This window comes from Triticum urartu, chromosome 7A (genome assembly GCF_056163025.1).
Source record: "Triticum urartu cultivar PI428250 chromosome 7A, HENAU_Tu73, whole genome shotgun sequence".
Classification (NCBI taxonomy): domain Eukaryota; kingdom Viridiplantae; phylum Streptophyta; class Magnoliopsida; order Poales; family Poaceae; genus Triticum; species Triticum urartu.
Window position 1 is genome coordinate 656,744,198 of NC_141879.1, and position 18,402 is coordinate 656,762,599.

General features: G+C 45.9%; 3 protein-coding genes across 3 annotated transcripts; 1 reads left to right on the top strand and 2 right to left on the bottom strand.

The window, feature by feature from the left end:
• Positions 1–577: 577 nt before the first annotated feature.
• LOC125518943 (uncharacterized) lies at positions 578–1,350 on the bottom strand. Its single transcript, XM_048683827.2, has one exon. The coding sequence runs from the start codon at positions 1,298–1,300 to the stop codon at positions 794–796; it is 507 nt and encodes a 168-aa protein (XP_048539784.1). The 5' UTR covers positions 1,301–1,350; the 3' UTR covers positions 578–793.
• A 1,204-nt stretch (positions 1,351–2,554) lies between these two features.
• On the top strand, positions 2,555–3,765 carry LOC125519264 (uncharacterized). Its single transcript, XM_087534176.1, has 2 exons — positions 2,555–2,647; positions 3,208–3,765. The coding sequence occupies exons 1-2, from the start codon at positions 2,555–2,557 to the stop codon at positions 3,763–3,765; spliced, it is 651 nt and encodes a 216-aa protein (XP_087390302.1).
• Positions 3,766–11,446: 7,681 nt separating this feature from the next.
• On the bottom strand, positions 11,447–13,637 carry LOC147961141 (uncharacterized). The gene is made up of 2 exons (XM_087533693.1): positions 13,390–13,637; positions 11,447–12,749 (listed from the first exon to the last, which is right to left on the bottom strand). The coding sequence occupies exons 1-2, from the start codon at positions 13,635–13,637 to the stop codon at positions 11,447–11,449; spliced, it is 1,551 nt and encodes a 516-aa protein (XP_087389819.1).
• Between the last annotated feature and the right edge of the window lie 4,765 nt (positions 13,638–18,402).

Sequence of the window (18,402 nt, forward strand, 5' to 3'; positions counted from 1 at the left end):
ATAGATGCAGCATAGCATGTCATGTGCGTATTGGACTGATACATGCAGCACAACCTGGGCCAACCAGTCTGTTTGTTGCATCGGGGAAAAAGACTAACCCGGCAGGATCACCCACTTCTTTCGCTGACTATTCGGGCTCACACGCCACTGCCGTGATGACCGCCCTTTTGTTCCTACCACTGCTCCTTCGCGGGGCGGCGGGCCACGCACCATTGGCTCGCGCTGCGCCTTCTTCCTCAAGACGCCCCGCCACGCAAGCGCTGCCGTCGTGAGGCTCTTGTGGTCTATTTTGTGGTTCAGTGCCTGGTAGTGAGGCTATTTTGTGGTCTATTGTCCTTCTAAGAGGTCATTTTGTAGGCTCAACAAACAATTCGCTGAAGCCATTCAAGACCGCTAGCAGGGCAGACAGACCATTCACTTGTTTATACGCCTTTCACCTCGCCGTTTGGACCGGGCTTTCGGGAGGCCAGGCGGCGACGCGGCCATGACGACGGTCAGGCTGAAACGGGTTCGAGACATCCAGTGGAGCCGCTCGGCATATTATATTTATTTGATATTGTAAAGATAGATATTTTCCTCTATAAACTTCGTCAAGATTTATGAAGGGTTTTTTGCTTGCGAAAAAAATAAATTCTATGCGCACTATGAAACGGAGCCAGCAATACAAGCACACTCGACATGACAGATACTCCTGTACACGCACTGTGGCTGCAGCCATGACCACACTACGGCTATTCTCCAGTCAGCGTCGCTAGTCGATCCATCACTGTGGCTATTCTCCGGTCGGTGTGATTCAATCCATCGGTTCCAAGGCAGGCGGCGTGCCTGCAACTGCAACCACGCCAGGGGGCAGCACCGCTGCCGCGGCCGGGGTGGTGCCAGTGGCGGCGGCGCGGCACATGGGGCAGGTGGAGTGCGCTTGCAGCCAGGCGTGGACGCAGTCGGCGTGGAACAGATGCGCGCACTTGGGGAGCCGACGCAGCTTCTCGCCGGCCTCCACCTGCCCGAGGCACACCGCGCAGTCCATGGGCGCCGCCAGGGTGTCGGCCTGCTCGTACACGATCGCCGCGTCGCCCATGCCGGCCTCCTGGTCGTCCGCACCAGCACCGCTGTCGCGCTGACGGCGGCAACGGCGGCGGCGGCGGCTGCAGGCGTAGGAGACGGCGAGGTAGAGGAGGAGGGTGACGATGCCAATGGCGAAGGAGAGCCCCGTGAGCAGTAGCCGCGAGCGGGTGCTGTACCTGGAGCTGTCCGCGACGGCGAGGTCGGCGAACACCCATGATGTGTCCGGCGCGCCCATGCTGAAAGGTGAGAATGGCGTCCGAAGCTGTGGATCTGTGTTTGTTTACGTCGTGGTGCTGGTGCGGAGGCAAAGTGGCGCCGATGCAGTATTTAAAGTGTCGGCCTTACTAGTGATGATCAGGGAGCTCCACTCGCGTCGCTCACGTGCCTCTCGATCGAGATATTTGTGGGGGACAAGGACACGTGCCTTCCTCACGAGACGATTTGCATTGTGGTGGTGAGACCAGTGCATGCATCGTACCTATTCTCGATGGGTGGTCGACATGATCAAAGTGTTACTCCTACACCCTAGAAAACAGTGTTACTCCTACTTTGATATTTATGCTGTTGCTGGAGTAGTACTTACTGTTTGGGCCGACTAGAAATTCTACTGTTATGATCAAGTGTTAATTGATATTTGTGCTGTTGCTAGAGTACCTCTCACCTCAATGCAAATAGCTTTGCTTGTATACTCCGCTACTACTATTATTGTGCGCATTTCTCTTCTTTTCGAAGGCACAAGAGGGACCTGACCTGATCATGCATTTCAACTCGGGCTCCTCCAGATTCGGAATGCAGCAGCGGTGGTCGGCAGGCTGGATGGCCTCCCACGGGCCTGGTTGTGTGTTCTTTTTATAGTTGCGGGCTTCTTGATATTTGTGCAGGAGTCAATTGCAAGAAACCATCACATTTGTGGCTAGGTTTGTAGAAAACTACCAACTCGTTAATCTGTTGCAAAAAACACCATAAAATCTCTTAACCCGTTGCAAAAAGCACTGAACAGCCGTTTAGCCTCGTTTGATCTCTTTTCCGACAGGTGGGCCTCGAAAACGCTGACGTGGCATGACGGACAGGCAAACGGCGCCGTTAGGAACAAAACGGTCAAGACGCCGCGTCGGTCGGTCCTGTCAGTGCTCGCCAGACAGCCCCCCCCCCCCCCGCTCTCTCCCTCTCTCGCCCCTCTCCTCTGTCCCCCCCCTCTCTCTGGCTCTGGTCGCCGTCGGTGAGAAGCTAGCTCGCCGTCGTCCGCCATGGTTTCGTGGAGCGACGACAGCGAGGAATCGGGCTAGGAGTACTCTTCAGGCGGTCCCCCCTATCAAGGTCAGTGATGTGTACTCGTAGCTAGGGTTCTTTGAGCTAGGGTTTCGATTTGGGGATTTTGTTTTTCCTACTCGATTTGAACCCGTGAGATGGATTTTGTGCGTTTCTTTTGTTGATGTAGATCCCGGCTACAATCAAGGACCCGAACTACTCTGGTGTTGACGATGAGGTGATGGTGATGTGTGAGCATGGCCAGCCGGTGAAGAGGCATGTTTGCTTCGAAGGGATTAGCACTGGGAGGAGGTTCATTGCCTGTGGACTTGATGTGAGTGCTAGCAAAAATTTGTAGTTTGCTTATTTTGTGAAGAAACTATCAATTGTTCATATGCACTGTTCATTGTTCATGTTCACTGTTTATTGTTCATGTTCACTGTTCACCTAGTAGTTTAGTTAAAGGTACTGTCATGTACCATACCATAGTGACTGAGTGAAGTAAATGAATTGTTCATACATATAAATGAACAACACCATAGTGATATAAATGAAGTAAATGAATTAAACTGTGCTGTTAAAAATTAAGTACATAGATATAAAATTAAGGTATCCATAGTGACTGAGTGAAGTAAATTGTGCTGTTAAAAAGTATCATAGTGCATTGTTCATAGATATAAATGAAGTAAATAAATTGAACTGAATTGTATTTAGCTGTTAAAAATTAAGGTATAAATGAAGTAAAATCAGTGTAGTATGTTGTTAAAAATTCAGATATAAATTCAGAATTGAGCTGAATTGTGCATGTGCAGTATACTATAGTTGTTTTGAATTGGACTGAATAGAAGTGAAGTGAAAAAGGAAGTAAATGCATTTGTACTTGTTGTTTTGCAGGAAGCAAGTAGTTGTGGTGTTGTTCAATGGGTAGATGAGGAGTGGCCAGAGCATTTGCAGAATGCTCTTCACAAACTATGGCTTTTGTATGAGGATTGCCAGCGTGCTAATAGGATGGCATGTCTGGAACATTCATCACTTGTACACAATCTCACATCACAGAAGAACAAGCTACAGGAGACTTATGAGAAGCTTGTTGAGGATGTGAACAACCTACTTGATACCCATGACAATATTCCCAAGGAAAATGAAGTCCAACAAGGTGAACATGAGGACATCACTCCTCCTTTGGACAACAATATTTCAGCTTTGAAGGAACAACTGGGTGTAATGGATGCTGAGAACAAAGAACTGAAGCAAAAGGTTGACCAGTTGAAGAGCATTCAGGTTGCCCCAGGTAATGTGATTAGGAATCTGAAGTTTGCTCATTTGAAGGAGAAGGAAAAGTTGAGCACTGAGAGGAGGAATTTGGAGTTTCACATTGCTGATCTTGTCAAAGCTAGTGACAAGAACAAGAGAAAGCTGAAGTACATCAAGGATATTTGTGATGAAGAGTGATTTGTAATCTGACCATGTGGGTCATTATCTTAAATTTTAAGCATTGAACTATGGCTTGTAATGTGTGAACTAGTGGCAGTTTGTAGTATTTGAAGTAGGGTGTAGCCTTGAACTATGTCTTGTAAGCTTTGAACTATGGTGTCATGATGTTAACTATGTTGTTAAGTATGATGTTAACTATGGTGTCATGATGTTAACTATGTTGTTGAATAGAGTTGTTAAGTATGATGTTAACTATGGTGTCATGATGTTAACTATGTTAGTGACTAGAGTTGTTAAGTATGATGTTAACTATGTTAGTGACTAGAGTTGTTAAGTATGATGTTAACTATGTCATTGATGTTAACTATGGCACCCTAAATGATGGAATGAGGATATGTTGGATACCGTCGACGTCGAAGCACCCTAGATGATCAAATTAGGTTATCTTGGATACCATCGACGCCGAGGCACCCTAGATGACCAAATTAGGTTATCTTGGATGTCGTCGACGCCAAGGCACCCTAGATGATCAAATTAGGTTATCTTGGATACCGTCGATGCCGAGGCACCCTAGATGATCAAATTAGGTTATCTTGGATACCGTCGACGCCGAGGCACCCTAGATGATCAAATTAGGTTATCTTGGATGCCGTTGACGCCGAGGCACCCTAGATGATCAAATTAGGTTATCTTGGATACCATCGACGCCGAGGCACCCTAGATGATCAAATTAGGTTATCTTGGATGACGTCGACGCCGAGGCACCCTAGATGATCAAATTAGGTTATCTTGGATGCCGTCGACGCCGAGGCAGCCTAGATGATTAAATTAGGTTATTTTGGATACCGTCGACGCCGAGGCACCCTAGATGATCAAATTAGGTTATCTTGGATACTGTCGACGCCGAGGCACCCTAGATGATCAAATTAGGTTATCTTGGATGCCGTCGACGCCGAGGCACCCTAGATGATCAAATTAGTTATCTTGGATACCGTCGACGCCGAGGCACCCTAGATGATCAAATTAGGTTATCTTGGATCACAGTAGTAGCCACATTCATCACACTTATTAGCAAACAATAAGAAAATTAGGAGCCACAACTAACCAGAAAGTACTCAACCAAAATAAAGATGTTTTGAACATGAACAACTAACCATAAGCAACACCAAGTTTTCATCACAGCCCAACAAGTCCACTAGGTACCTTACATGAAAGTACTCATGACAACCAGAATAAAGATGTTTAGAACATCAACAGCTAACCAGAAGCAACACAAGTTTTCATCATAGCCCAACAAGTCCACTAGGTACCTTACATGAAAGGTGTCATCACAACCAAAATGCAGATGTTTTGAACATCATCAGCTCACCACAAATTAACACAACTTCACCCGCTCCCTTGAGAACAGTTGAACCACTCAGACATCTTAAAGGATGGCTTCCTCACTCTTCCACTACCTGCAACTCTTGGGGGATGAACTTGTTTCTTCCTCTTGGCCCAGCAGCAGCAGAGGAACTTGGACCAACACTAGCAATAGAAGTTGCAGTCCTTGTAGTTTTAGCTTTCTTTGTTGCCCTTTTTGACGCCCTCGATTCAATCGTACACTAATCATACACGCAAATGTGTACGATCAAGATCAAGGACTCATGGGAAGATATCACAACACAACTCTAGAGACAAAATAAAATAATACAAGCTTTTATATTACAAGCCAGGGGCCTCGAGGGCTCGAATACATAAGCTCGAATACACAAGAGTCAGTGGAAGCAACAATATCTGAGTACAGACATGAGTTAAACAAGTTTGCCTTAAGAAGGCTAGCACAAAAGCAACATCGATCGAAAAGGCAAGACCTCCTGCTTGGGAGCCTCCTAACTACTCCAGGTCGTCAGTGGTCGTCACGTAGTAGTAGGCACCCTTGGGGTAGTAGTAATCATCAGTGGTGTCGTCTGGCTCCTGGGATCTGTCATCTGGTCGCAACAGTCGGGTATGGGGGAAAAAGAGGTAGCAAAGAAACCGTGAGTACTCATCCAAAGTACTCACAAGACTTACATCCGATCTAACTAAGTATGCATGTGTATCAAACGAATGGGTTGTATCTGTGGACTAAACTGCAGAATGCCAGAAGGGAAGGGGAAAGCCTAGCCTATCGAAGACTAGCATCTTCAAGCATCTTGCAACATATAGAAGAGTACAGATCAACATAATGTAAAGTAGTAGTAGTGTTATCAACCTCGGCCAGAGATCCTTTCTTGACTCCCTGCGAGAAAGCAATCCCAGAGCCATACTATCAATTTCTCATTCACAATCCATTTCTCATCACAAGTATCCAGTTCTAGTTGTATCGACCGGGATACAACTCCAAGTGTCCGTTACCGTAGGACAGGCTATCGATAGATGTTTTCTTCCCTGCAGGGGTGCACCAACTTACCCACCACGCTCGATTAACTCCGGCCGGACACACTTTCCTGGGTCATGCCCGGCCTCGGCTAAACAATACGTCGCAACCCGACCTAGGCTTAATAGAGAGGCCAGCACGCCGGACTAAACCTATGCCCCAGGGGTCATGGGCATCGCCCCGGGAATTCCTACACGTTGCATGGGCGGCCGATGAGCAGACCTAGCTACCTCCTTCAAAAAGGCAGGTGCTTACGCAGTCCAACCCGGCGCGCGCCGCTCAGTCGCTGACGTCTATTAAGCTTCGGCTGATGCATACGACGCAGAACGCCCATACAATGCCCACGTGATGGTTAGTGCTATCAGGCTAGAGGCCCCTCGGATCAAATATCCAAATCGTAGTGGATTAGGAGCACGTGATAACGAGCAGAGACTCACGATCGACGTGACACCGTCGCCCCGTCTCGAGTACTTGCGGCAAGGGCTAAGAATGCCCGGCCACGCCTCGTAAGTATCTCGTGGGCACCTTCTAGGTCAACCCGACTCCACATCACTCGCTATTAAGCTCGCGCGGGTACCCCTCAGGGCCGACCCGTCTTTAGTAACATGGCTCAGGGTAAAGTCATAGTAACCATAGTAACTATGCGTCTAACACCAAGGGGGGGAACCCGAGGAATCACCCCTGGTGAATTCCACTCGATGTTATCATCAAGGTGAACGTAAGAGGATCCACCCTCGAGGTTCACACTTGAGGGGTTGCACGATAGAGCCGTAACGGGAGTGGTTAAGGAGGAAATCACCCTCGATGACCTCGACCGTATAGCTACACTACAAAGATCTCATCAGGAGTGATGTAAGAGGTTCCACCCTCGGCACTCGATGGTAACTCTGCAGAGTCGTACAACTAGGGGGGTGATGTGCGGTGTCGGGGCCTGGACGTCGATCACGTTGATCGAGTCATCGAACATAAAGCGGGGCAACTGGGACAAGGTGGGGGTCACTGATGGATCACTAACCAACCTATACTAAGCAGTTTAGGATAAGCAGGTAAGGTATGAAAACAGGTAACAACAACATGCTATGCATCAGAGTAGGATCATACAGAAAGCAGTAGCAGTTCTAATGCAAGCATGAGAGAGAAAGAAATGGGCGATATCAGAATGCTCAAGGAGGGTTTGCTTGCCTGGTTGCTCTGGCAAGAAGGAGGGGTCATCGACACCGTAGTCGAACTGGGGTCGCCGGCAGTCTCGGGGTCTACCGGAAAGAAGTAATAGAGGGGGAATACAATAAATAAAAGAGCAATCAAAGTATCACAAAGCATAAGAAGACAATACGCGGTGCTAGAGGTGACCTAACGTGGTACTAAGTGATACCGGCAAAGGGAGAAACATCCGGGAAAGTATCCCCGGTGTTTCGCGTTTTTAGGCTGATGAACCGGAAGGGGAAAGTTGTGTGTTCGCTATGCTAGGGATGCGTGGCGGACGAACGGGCCGCATATTCGGATTCATCTCATCGTTCTGAGCAACTTTCATGTTGAAAATATTTTAATCCGAGTTACGGTTTAAAAGATATGATTTTTTAAAGTTTCAATGATTTTTTGGAATTTATCTATTTAATTAAATTCGAATTATCCTAAACAGTGTACGATGACATCAGCATGACGAAGCGTTGACGTCAGTAGTCAACAGGGGCTGACCAAAGTCAAACCCGATCAGTGGGTCCCACTGGTCAGTGAGAGAGTAGCCTAATTAGGATAACTAAACTAATTACAGATTAGTTAGAGCGCGGGCCCCACTAGTCAGTGTCTAATTTGGGATTAATTAACTAACTAATTAATTACCTTTTTAATTAACAGTTTACTTATTTGTTAAATGTTTAATTGGGATGGGGCCTGTGTGTCATTGACTGGGGGTAGCCCAGTCAGCACAGTTGACCAGGTCAACTGGTCAACTGGGGCCAGGGGGCCCACTGGCAAGTGACCCAAGGTGGAGCCCGCGGCGGTCACGTCGGCGCCGGCCGCCGGACGCGGCCGAGAGCTCCGGCGAGCTCGGGATTTGCCCACAGGGCATCAATTCGGGCGTTTCCTGCGGCATTCGAACGAGCACTCCGAGCCGCATCGAGTGGTGGCGATGGTGTGGCCGGAAGCGACGTCGGTGATGAGCGGGGCGTACGCCGGAGCTCGTGTATGGGGGGCGCGTGGCTACGGGGCACGGCGAGGCACGCCAGAGGCGGCGTTGGGCTCGCGCGGACGCACTGAGCGTGTCTACGGGCTCGGACGACCATGATGTCGACCACATCGACGACGGCGAGCTATGCGGCAGAGGAGGGCACGGGCACGCGATGGCAGTGGCGGGTACGGCACGGAGAAGAGCATGGGGAGAGAGGGGAAATGGGCGCAAGCTCACCGGGAGCCGGTAAGTGAGCAAAATGGGCGCGGGGACGGCTTGACGGCGACGAAATCGATGACGAGGTCGCGGTGGCCGTAGGTTGAAGAAGAGCTCGTCGAGGACAATGCAGCGGCTCCGAACTCCAACAGAGGGTCGTAGGCGACGTAGTCGAGGGCGGCGACTTGCTCGGGCATGGAGACGAGGCGAGGCGAGGACGGTGGCCACGCGATCTACGGGGGCGCCGCCATGGCCGAGTCGGGAGAGGTGGGAGGAGCGAGGGAGAGAGCGAGGGGGGGACAGGAGGGCGCGGGGAAACCCTAGGGTGAGGAGGACGGCCTTATCCTCGCCATGGAGGCACGGATGGCCGGCGTGTGGCATTCCTCGCCATGGACATGCTGCGGTCGTCCACGGCACTGTGGTGAACAGAGGTAGGAGACAGGGGGGCTAGTCGGCTGGCCTGGGACGGCTGGGGTAGGAGTGGGCCGAGGCCCAGGGAGAGCCAGGGGGTTTGGCCCTTTTTTGTTTAGGCCCTTGTTTTATTTATTTATTTTCTTTACTGTTTTAAAACCTTTTAATGTATCTAGGCATTTTATAAAAAGGTGATTTCTACCACATAAATACATGTGCAATATTTGGCATCTCCCCAACATTTTTGTTTTAGTTTTTGAAAACTTTTATTGCCGACATTAATTCAAATTTTATATCGAACGATGTTTTCGATTAACGTGAGGTTAACAACAATAATTGCGGTGATGTGGCATCATTAGCATGGGATTACTGTAGCTTAATTATCCGGGCATTACACCCTTGTAGCAAGAGGAGCAGCAGCTGCAGCAGGAGCAGAAGGAGCTCTCCTTGGTGCACTGGGAGCTGAAGCAGGAGCAGAAGGAGCTCTCCTTGCTACCCTTGGAGCCCTTGGAGCTGGTGGAGGTGGAGCTGCAGTTTGAGCAGTAGCAGGAGCAGAAGGAGCACTTCTCCTTGGTGGCATGGGAGCAGGAGCAGATACAGTTCTGGGTGTATCATCTCTCCTGTTTTCCTGAAATTACAGCATACAAATGTTAGAAACTGGTATGTGAAATTGTACAAAAACCTACAACAATAGTTACCTAGTGCTGGTTCATTCTCATAGCTAGGGCTGGTTTAAGAGCCTGCTTGCAACTAGTGTATCTATGCCCACTCCTATTGCAATTGCTACAAGTGTTAGTTGCCATCCTAGATGTATCCTTTGGAGCTGGCTTTTCAAACTTGCTCTTTCTCCTCTTTATCTCTTTATTTCCTGGCTTTTCTTTGAACACTGGTGGTTCAATGTCAGGGGTTCTAGTCTTTGGCCACAAATCAGGCCCATGCACAGGGAAAACTATTGGACTATAAGCTGCCTTATACATTGGTTTCTTGAAGAAATCATGAACAAAATCTTCTGGCTGTAGTTTTGCCTTGTTGATTGCAGAAACACCATGATTGCAAGGTACTCCACACATGTCCCACTTCCTACAACCACATGTATGTAGCAAAAAGTTAACTGCATATGTGCTTTCTCCACTTGTCACCTGGAAGAGATCAGGTCCAGCTTTGATATACTGACAAAACCTAGAATGATGTTTTGCTTCTTCTACCTTCTCAACATATGTTGGGCATATCTGCCACTTAGCACTCTCAGTCTTTGTCCTATTTGCATTGAACTTCTCTAACAGCTTTGTCCTGATCCCATCTACCATAGTTCTAATGGGTTTGGTTCTGACATCAAGTATCATCTTGTTAAAAACTTCACTTATATTGTTAACTACCAAGTCAGTTTTGCAATTGTTGTCCATGGCATGCCTAGCCCATGTATGTTTTGGTATCCTAGATAGCCATTTCCAAGCTGGCTCACACTCCTTTTTCATGCCTTCCATTGCTATTACATAACCATGCTCAGTATAGGAATAACTTGCCTGATACATGTATTTCTTCAACTCTTCCCCTCTAAAACCAGCTGTTTAAAAGTTCTGATAAATGTGTCTAAGGAAGAATCTTTGTTTGCAATTGGGGAATACATTGTTTATGGCTGTAAGAAGGCCTTGTTTGAATGAACTACAGTTTGAGAATACTACAACAATGCCATGTATGAAATTAATAAACAAAGACAATTAATAAGCAATGCAAGCAATGATTGGAGTAGAGAGAGTAGTACCTTTTGCCTGTCAGATATAATAGTGTAGTAGCCAAACTTGCCTGACTCACCACCAATGGCATATTTCAATTGAGTAAGAAACCAAGACCAGCTTGCTGTGTTTTGCTTGTCTACTATTGCAAAAGCAATGGGAAATATGTTATTGTTTCCATCTCTTCCAGTGGCAGCCAAGATTTCCTGCCCTGTTGTCAACTTTATGAAGCAACCATCAACACATATCATACAAGATCACAAGTAGATTACCAACAAATTAGTGGGTGTGCACATACAAATTTAGAGTCACTAGTTAATCAGTAGGTGTGCACATACCTATGAATGGTCTGCAACCATTAAGGAAACCCTCTTTGCAAGCACTGAGGCAGATGAACAAGCCATGGAATCTTGGGTTTTTGCTTGGATGTAGTTTCAGATGCTTTGTTGTGACAATGCATCTACTTCCTGGATTGGTTTCTAGCACAACTTCTAGGTAATCCCTTATCCTATGATATTGTGCCTTCTGATCTCCTAGGACTACATTTTTAGCTAGCTTTCTTGCCCTATAGGCCATATGTATAGATACCTCTATTCCATGCGTTTGCTTCAAGTTTGAAATTATAGTCTGGACAGGTGTGTTGGGGTCTGTCCTCAACTGTTGCTCACATTCATGTGCCAACCACTTACCAGTAACTTTTGTGCTCTCTCCTACTACTGGGCAGCTGTGGTGCAAGTTCAGTTTCTTTATACAGAATGTCTTCTCATGTGCTATCTAAGAAGATGCAATGAAAAATGGACAATTCTCAAATTTGCAGACAACTATAATCCTGTCTGGACAGTTTCTGTGGAAGGCATGGTTCCTATTTTGTGAGATGTGAAAATTAAGAAGTGCCCTCCTGAACTGGGTCACATCTAGGAAACAAAGCTTCTTCATAAATTGCTCTTCTGGGTTCTCCCTTTGCTCATCATACCAAAATCTGGGCTTCTTCTTTTTAGCCCTGCTCTTCCTATCAGCTGGAAGCTTCACACATGGTATTTGAGCCCCATCATTGTCCTCCTGACTTAGGTCACCAGGGTTGCTCTCCTCATCAGATGAAGGAAACCAATCTTCCTCAATAATCTCATCCAAACTAGCATGAGATCTTGTAGTTGGCCCCTTTCTTTTACTTCCTCTACTACTTCCTCCTATGCTGCTCCCTTCCTCCTCCTCCTCCTCCTCCTCCTCCTCCTCTGGTGCCTTCTCCTCCTCCTCCTCCTCCTCCTCCTCATCTGCTTCATATGGCTCATCCACATCAGTGTCCCCTTCAATATGATGAAGTGGATCATCTCTATGCTTCTTCATAGCTTCAAGCCTAGCAATTATATCCTCATCTGCTAGTAAATCTGTGTCACTGTCACTATCAGTGAAATCTTCAACCATTAGCTTTGGAAGTTTTCTTTTAGCTGCCTTGTATTTCTCTTTTTCTTCCCCCTTTTTCCTGAACTTCTCAATCTCTTCATTCCTCTTCTGCTCCAGCAGTTGCTCAATTTGCTCTTGATCTTGGTCTTGCTCCATGAAATACTCATGTCTCTCTTCACCAATCTCCATTGCAAATTCTGGTACTGCTGCACACTTTTGCTTCAGAAATAAACTCTCATGTGTGTTAATGACCTGCACTGGCACTGGTTGTGGCTTTGTTGGGCTAGGAAATAGTACTCCTGCTGTATCTATCTCATACACCACTGGCACACATATTTCAGATAATGGAACCTGCTCCTCACAAACTGGTCCAATGTTCAAATCACTAGGTCTTGGAGCATCACTTCTGATGACTGTTATGTTCACCACCTTCTGACCTTTGATAACTAGGTCATCCAACATTTCCTCCACCTTATCATCATCTGTCAGTTCTTCCATACCTGAAACCCCAACACCTGGATCTCTGACATAATACATAAAGTCTGTCATCCCATATCCTTCAAGCTCTATTAGTGCAATCAGATTGTAAAATGTGATATCATCCACGTTTAGGCTTCTTTCAAGATTATCTCTGTCATGGAAATGGAATCTGACTTCCCACACTTCATCATTCAATCTACACTTTCAAAATTCAGTTAAAAGTTAAAGATTCAGTTAGTAGAAACAATTCAATTAATGTTTCACTTAAAGATTGAACTAAAGTTTCAGTTAAAAATACAGTTTAAGTTAAAATTACAGTTTCAGTTAAAAGTTAAAGATTCATTTATATATTTAGGTAGTACAAACAATTCAGTTAATGTTTCACTTAAAGATTTAACTAAAGTTTTAGTTAAAAATACAGTTTAAGTTAAAAATACAGTTTAAGTTAAAAATACAGTTTCAGTTGAAAATTCAGTTAGAGTAAACTATTCAGTTAAAGTTTCGGTTAAAGTTTCAGTTAAAAATTCAGTTAGAGTAATTTGTTCACTTAACAATTCAATACATGATTCAGTTATAAATTCAGTAACATTTTCATTTAAATATTCAGTTGTAATTCAGTAATTGAGTAGGTTGAAATTGTGTTTAACATTCAGTAATTTTAGTTAATGTTTAGGTGCCTATTACATACACTTAGAACCCTAGAACTACATAAACACTTCACTTACATGTCTGACCACATAAACAACCTACAACAATAATCCTATAACACTAGAATCACAAACACTTAGAACCCTAACCCTAGAAACCAAATCGGGGTACGGAAAGAGAAAACTTACGAGACACCGCCGAAGGAGGATGCGTAGTGATGGCTCCCCTCTGGATCTTCCTTCACGGCCTTGGCGAATGCCCTCGCCGCCGCGTAATCAACACAATAAGACGGCGACGGCGGCTGTGGAAGAGGCGGAGCCTGAGATGGGTTTGAACTGCTGCAAACCTCTGTTGGATCTATAGGAGCACCACTGCCACCAGATGCATCGCTAGTACCACCGCCACCGCCATCATCACTGCCACGCGAGGTGGCCATCACCGGCAGCAAGCAGGGGCGAGAGAGGAGAGGGGAGCGGGGCAAGAGAGAGGATAGGGGCGCGGGGGGGACTGTCTGACAAGGACCGATCGGCGCAGCGTCTTGACCATTTTGTTCCTAACGGCGCTGTTTACCTGTCCGTCATGCCACGTCAGCGTTTTTGGGGCCCACCTGTCGGAAAAGATATCAAACGAGGCTAAACAGCTGTTCAGTGCTTTTTGCAACGGGTTAAGAGATTTTACAGTGTTTTTTGCAACAGATTAACGAGTTGGTTGTTTCCTGCAAACCTAGCCACAAATGTGGTGGTTTCTTGCAATTGACTCTTTGTGCAGTGACACCTGTGCTCTCGTAGGCTAGCTCTCCTACACGCGGGAGAAGAATGAGACCGTCGCCATGCAGTGCAGCTAGGCTAGCTTTCACGTGGTATCTCCATACTTTTGATGGGCCAAAAATTTCAAAATTTTGAAAGCTCAAAGTTTTAGAATTGGAAAATCCAAGAGTTCAAATTTCTGAAAGTGACATGGAGACAAATAAGCCACACCACGGCGGTAGCGGTTAGAGCATGCCGGGCCTTTGTCAAAAAGTCATTTTCCTTTGGCAGGTAGTTTATTCTAGTCGAATGTTCTTTTCCCCGCCCATAGTTATCCATGAAATATCACTGTTTTGTCTTACACTATTTTGCCCCTGGGAGCACTGAAGTGGTAACAAATGTGATGTTGGCCCGTCCACACCTCACTCGTTTACTCTTGTTTCTGTTTTTCTTAAAACAAGAAAGAGAACGGCACCCACCCCATAGGAAAACATGCTAGTGCGCTGACCAATCTCTACTCATACCGACTGACTGCTAAAAAGGTATACCAACGGGAAACCCTACAAAAAATATACCCTTGGCTGACTGACATGCGGGGACACCCATGCAAAAGTAAAGTTGAAACGCCGACGGTCCCTCATTTCCAGCGGGCACAGTAAAAGTAGAGCTGCTGGTAGGTCAAAATTCTGTTTCAAAAATCAAACCGTTTCGTTGCCTGCTTCAGGACGAATGACTGAACCAACAGTTGACATTACCGTGCACCAGTTGATGTACTGTATGTGTATGGTATACTAGTGGTGTGGTGTGGTGCACCATGCACGCGATGCGAAGTTGTGTGTGTGTGGGGGGGGGGGAAGGGGGATGATTGATACACACAATAACCAAAGGCACTCGTTGTCGATGATGATCGCGTGATATCTACTCCCTTGGGCCCTTTTATCTATAAAAAATTGATATCTTCTCCCCACGCATGAGAGGTCCTTTTGTCGATAATTATGTTGTTGTTAGGTTAGGGCATCTCTAACATTAACCTGCAAATTCCCCCATGCATGAGAGGTCCTTCCATAATGCGCGCCGGATTACACCAGCGCCGGGTCACATGTCTGATCACATCCAAAAAGAGCATATATGATTTGAATGAAACTAGCCTGGACTGATGCTGTTTTGAGCAAAACTACCATGGTGTTGTTTTTCTACAGAAATAAAAGCTCTCGGAACTGTACGAATTTTTAGAGATTTTTTATGGAATATATGCCAAGATCCACAGAGGACCCACTAGTGGCCCACGAGTCACTAGGACGCGACCACCCCCTGGGCGCGCCCTAGTGCCTCGTGGGGCCCATGTGGCTCCGCTGACCCTAAAGTCAAGCCTATAAATTCCTATTTTCGAAGAAACAAAATAAGAGAATAAGTTTCATCGCGTTTTACGATACGGAGCCGCCGTCACCTCATGTTTTTCATCGGGAGGCCATCATCATCACCAACCCTTCTTTATCACCAATTCCATAATCCTCATCACCAGGAGTGAGTAATTTTTTCGTAGGCTTGTTGAACGGTTATGGGTTGAATGAGATTTATCATGTAATTGAGTCAATTTGATAGGGCTTGATGCCTAGTATCCACTATGTTCTAAGATTAATGCTGCTATGACTTTGCTATGCTTAATGCTTGTCATTAGGGTCATATCTGAACCCTTTATTTTTTCATGAATATATTTGAATTCTTAATCTTATCTTGCAAGTTATACGTATCTCCAAGGTGGCAATTAATTGAGATTCTTTTCGGTGATTACCGTAGTTTGAGGAGTTCATGTACCCAACTATGTGTTAATGCTTTGTTCCGGTTCTCTATTTAAATGAGGCCTTACCATCCCTTAGTTTCCTTATGGACCCCGCTGCCACGCCCGTGTATTCCATCATATTCTGGACCCGTATATCGGACTGAATAATGCCTGACACAAATCCCATAGATCAAATGGGTGGCTCAGGTACCAGGATCACCTAGACCCGGGAGCCAAAATGCCTCACCCGAAAAGAAGCACATTTTTCTTGTACTCCCTCCGTCCCAAATTAAGTGACTCAACTTTGGACGGAGAGAGTAGAAATTATACCAAGACATTGGTATGATTGGTCACTTTGTAGAATAGCAGCCCAGGATGTTTGCTTTCTCTCTTGTGGGACTTAAATTCTTCGAATTTTGTGCTGACTCCTCTTCCTTCTTCTCCTTCTCCGTTGTTGGTTTTCCTGGAAAAACAATTACGGCGTGTAGATAGGAATATGAAAGAACACACGTTGTTTGACTCCGATTCTTCTTTTACTCGAGACCAGCGATGTGTGTGGGGATGTTGAAGATCACTGGAGTTTCTTGGTGTTGTTCGTCGCCTGAGGCCGCCGGGTCGCCCAGGCGCGAGCGCCGCGCGTGAGGGTTGTCTCGCCGGGCGCAACCGTGGCGCTGAGGGCTGATACGTCTCCAACGTATCTATAATTTTTTATTGCTCCATGCTATATTATCTACTGTTTTGGACATTATTGGGCTTTATTATCCACTTTTATATTATTTTTGGGACTAACCTATTAACCGGAGGCCCAACCCAGAATTGCTGTTTTTACCTATTTTAGGGTTTCGAAGAAAAGGAATATCAAACGGAGTCCAAACGGAATGAAACCTTCGGGAACGTGATTTTCTCACCGAACATGATCCATGAGACTTGGATCATACGTCAAGAAACAAAGGAGGAGGCCACAAGGTAGGGGGCGTGCCTACCCCCCGAGGCGCGCCCTCCACCCTCGTGGGCCCCTTGTTGCTCCACCGACGTACTCCTTCCTCCTATATATACCTACATACCCCCAAACGATCGGATACGGAGCCAAAACCACAATTCCACCACTGTAACTTCCTGTATCCACGAGATCCCATCTTGGGGCCTGTTCCGGAGCTCTACCGGAGGGGGTATCCATCACGGAGGGCTTCTACATCAACACCATAGCCTCTCCGATGAAGTGTGAGTAGTTTACCTCAGACCTTCGGGTCCATAGTTATTAGCTAGATGGCTTCTTCTCTCTTTTTGGATCTCAATACAATGTTCTCCCCCTCTCTTGTGGAGAACTATTTGATGTAATCTTCTTTTTGCGGTGTGTTTGTTGAGATCGATGAATTGTGGGTTTATGATCAAGTCTATCTATGAATAGTATTTGAATCTTCTCTAAATTCTTTTATGTATGATTGGTTATCTTTGCAAGTCTTTTCGAATTATCAGTTTGGTTTGGCTTACTAGATTGATCTTTCTTGCAATGGGAGAAGTGCTTAGCTTTGGGTTCAATCTTGCGGTGTCCTTTCCCAATGATAGTAGGGGCAGCAAGGCACGTATTGTATTGTTGCCATCGAGGATAACAAGATGGTTTTTTATCATATTGCATGAATTTATCCCTCTACATCATGTCATCTTGCTTAAGGCGTTACTCTGTTTTCATTAACTTAATACTCTAGATGCATGCTGGATAGCGGTCGATGAGTGGAGTAATAGTAGTAGATGCAGGCAGGAGTCGGTCTACTTGTCTCAGACATGATGCCTATATACATGATCATACCTGGATATTCTCATAACTATGCTCAATTCTATCAATTGCTCAACAGTAATTCGTTCACCCACCATAGAATACTTATGCTCTTGAGAGAAGCCACTAGTGAAACGTATGGCCCCCGGGTCTATCTTCATCATATTAATCTTCCAATACTTAGTTATTTCCTTTGCTTTTTTACTTTGCCTTTATTTTACTTTGCATCTTTATCATAAAAATACCAAAAATATTATCTTATCATATCTATCAGATCTCACTCTCGTAAGTGACCGTGAAGGGATTGACAACCCCTTATCGCGTTGGTTGCGAGGAGTTATTTGCTTTGTGCAGGTACTAGGGGACGTGCGTGCAACCTCCTACTAGATTGATACCTTGGTTCTAAAAAACTGAGGGAAATACTTACGCTACTTTGCTGCATCATCCTTTCCTCTTCGGGGAAATCCAACGCAGTGCTCAAGAGGTAGCAAGAAGAATTTCTGGTGCCGTTGCCGGGGAGGTTCGTGCAAGTCAAGATTTGACTTCCAACAACGAGCCATTTTTGGCGTCTACGCAAAAGTCAACATACCAAGTACCCATCACAATCCTTATCTCCCGCATTACATTATTTGCCATTTGCCTCTCGTTTTCCTCTCCCCCACTTCACCCTTGCCGTTTTATTCGCCCTCTCTCTCTATGCTCCCTCTCTTTCTCTATTTGCCTCCTTTTGCCTTTCGCACCTTCTGCCGTCATGTATGAAATTGGGGAAATTATTATCGATATGGACAATAATAATATCATGAAAAATTCTGATGCTCCTGCTAAAGAACCCCCTATCTTACATACAAAAAATTCCGTGTTGGTAGTGGTAATATTATTGGAAAAGGAGTTATTCAAGATT

Excerpts from the sequence above, each read along its gene's own strand:
- LOC125519264 (XM_087534176.1), top strand. The coding sequence starts at position 2,555 with ATGGTGATGTGTGAGCATGGCCAGCCGGTGAAGAGGCATGTTTGCTTC. Across the intron at positions 2,648-3,207 it reads TCATTGCCTGTGGACTTGAT|GAAGCAAGTAGTTGTGGTGT; the intron begins GTGAGTGCTAGC and ends GTTGTTTTGCAG.
- LOC147961141 (XM_087533693.1), bottom strand. The coding sequence starts at position 13,637 with ATGGCCACCTCGCGTGGCAGTGATGATGGCGGTGGCGGTGGTACTAGC. Across the intron at positions 12,750-13,389 it reads TCCTCCTTCGGCGGTGTCTC|ATTGAATGATGAAGTGTGGG; the intron begins GTAAGTTTTCTC and ends TTGAAAGTGTAG.
- LOC125518943 (XM_048683827.2), bottom strand. The coding sequence starts at position 1,300 with ATGGGCGCGCCGGACACATCATGGGTGTTCGCCGACCTCGCCGTCGCG.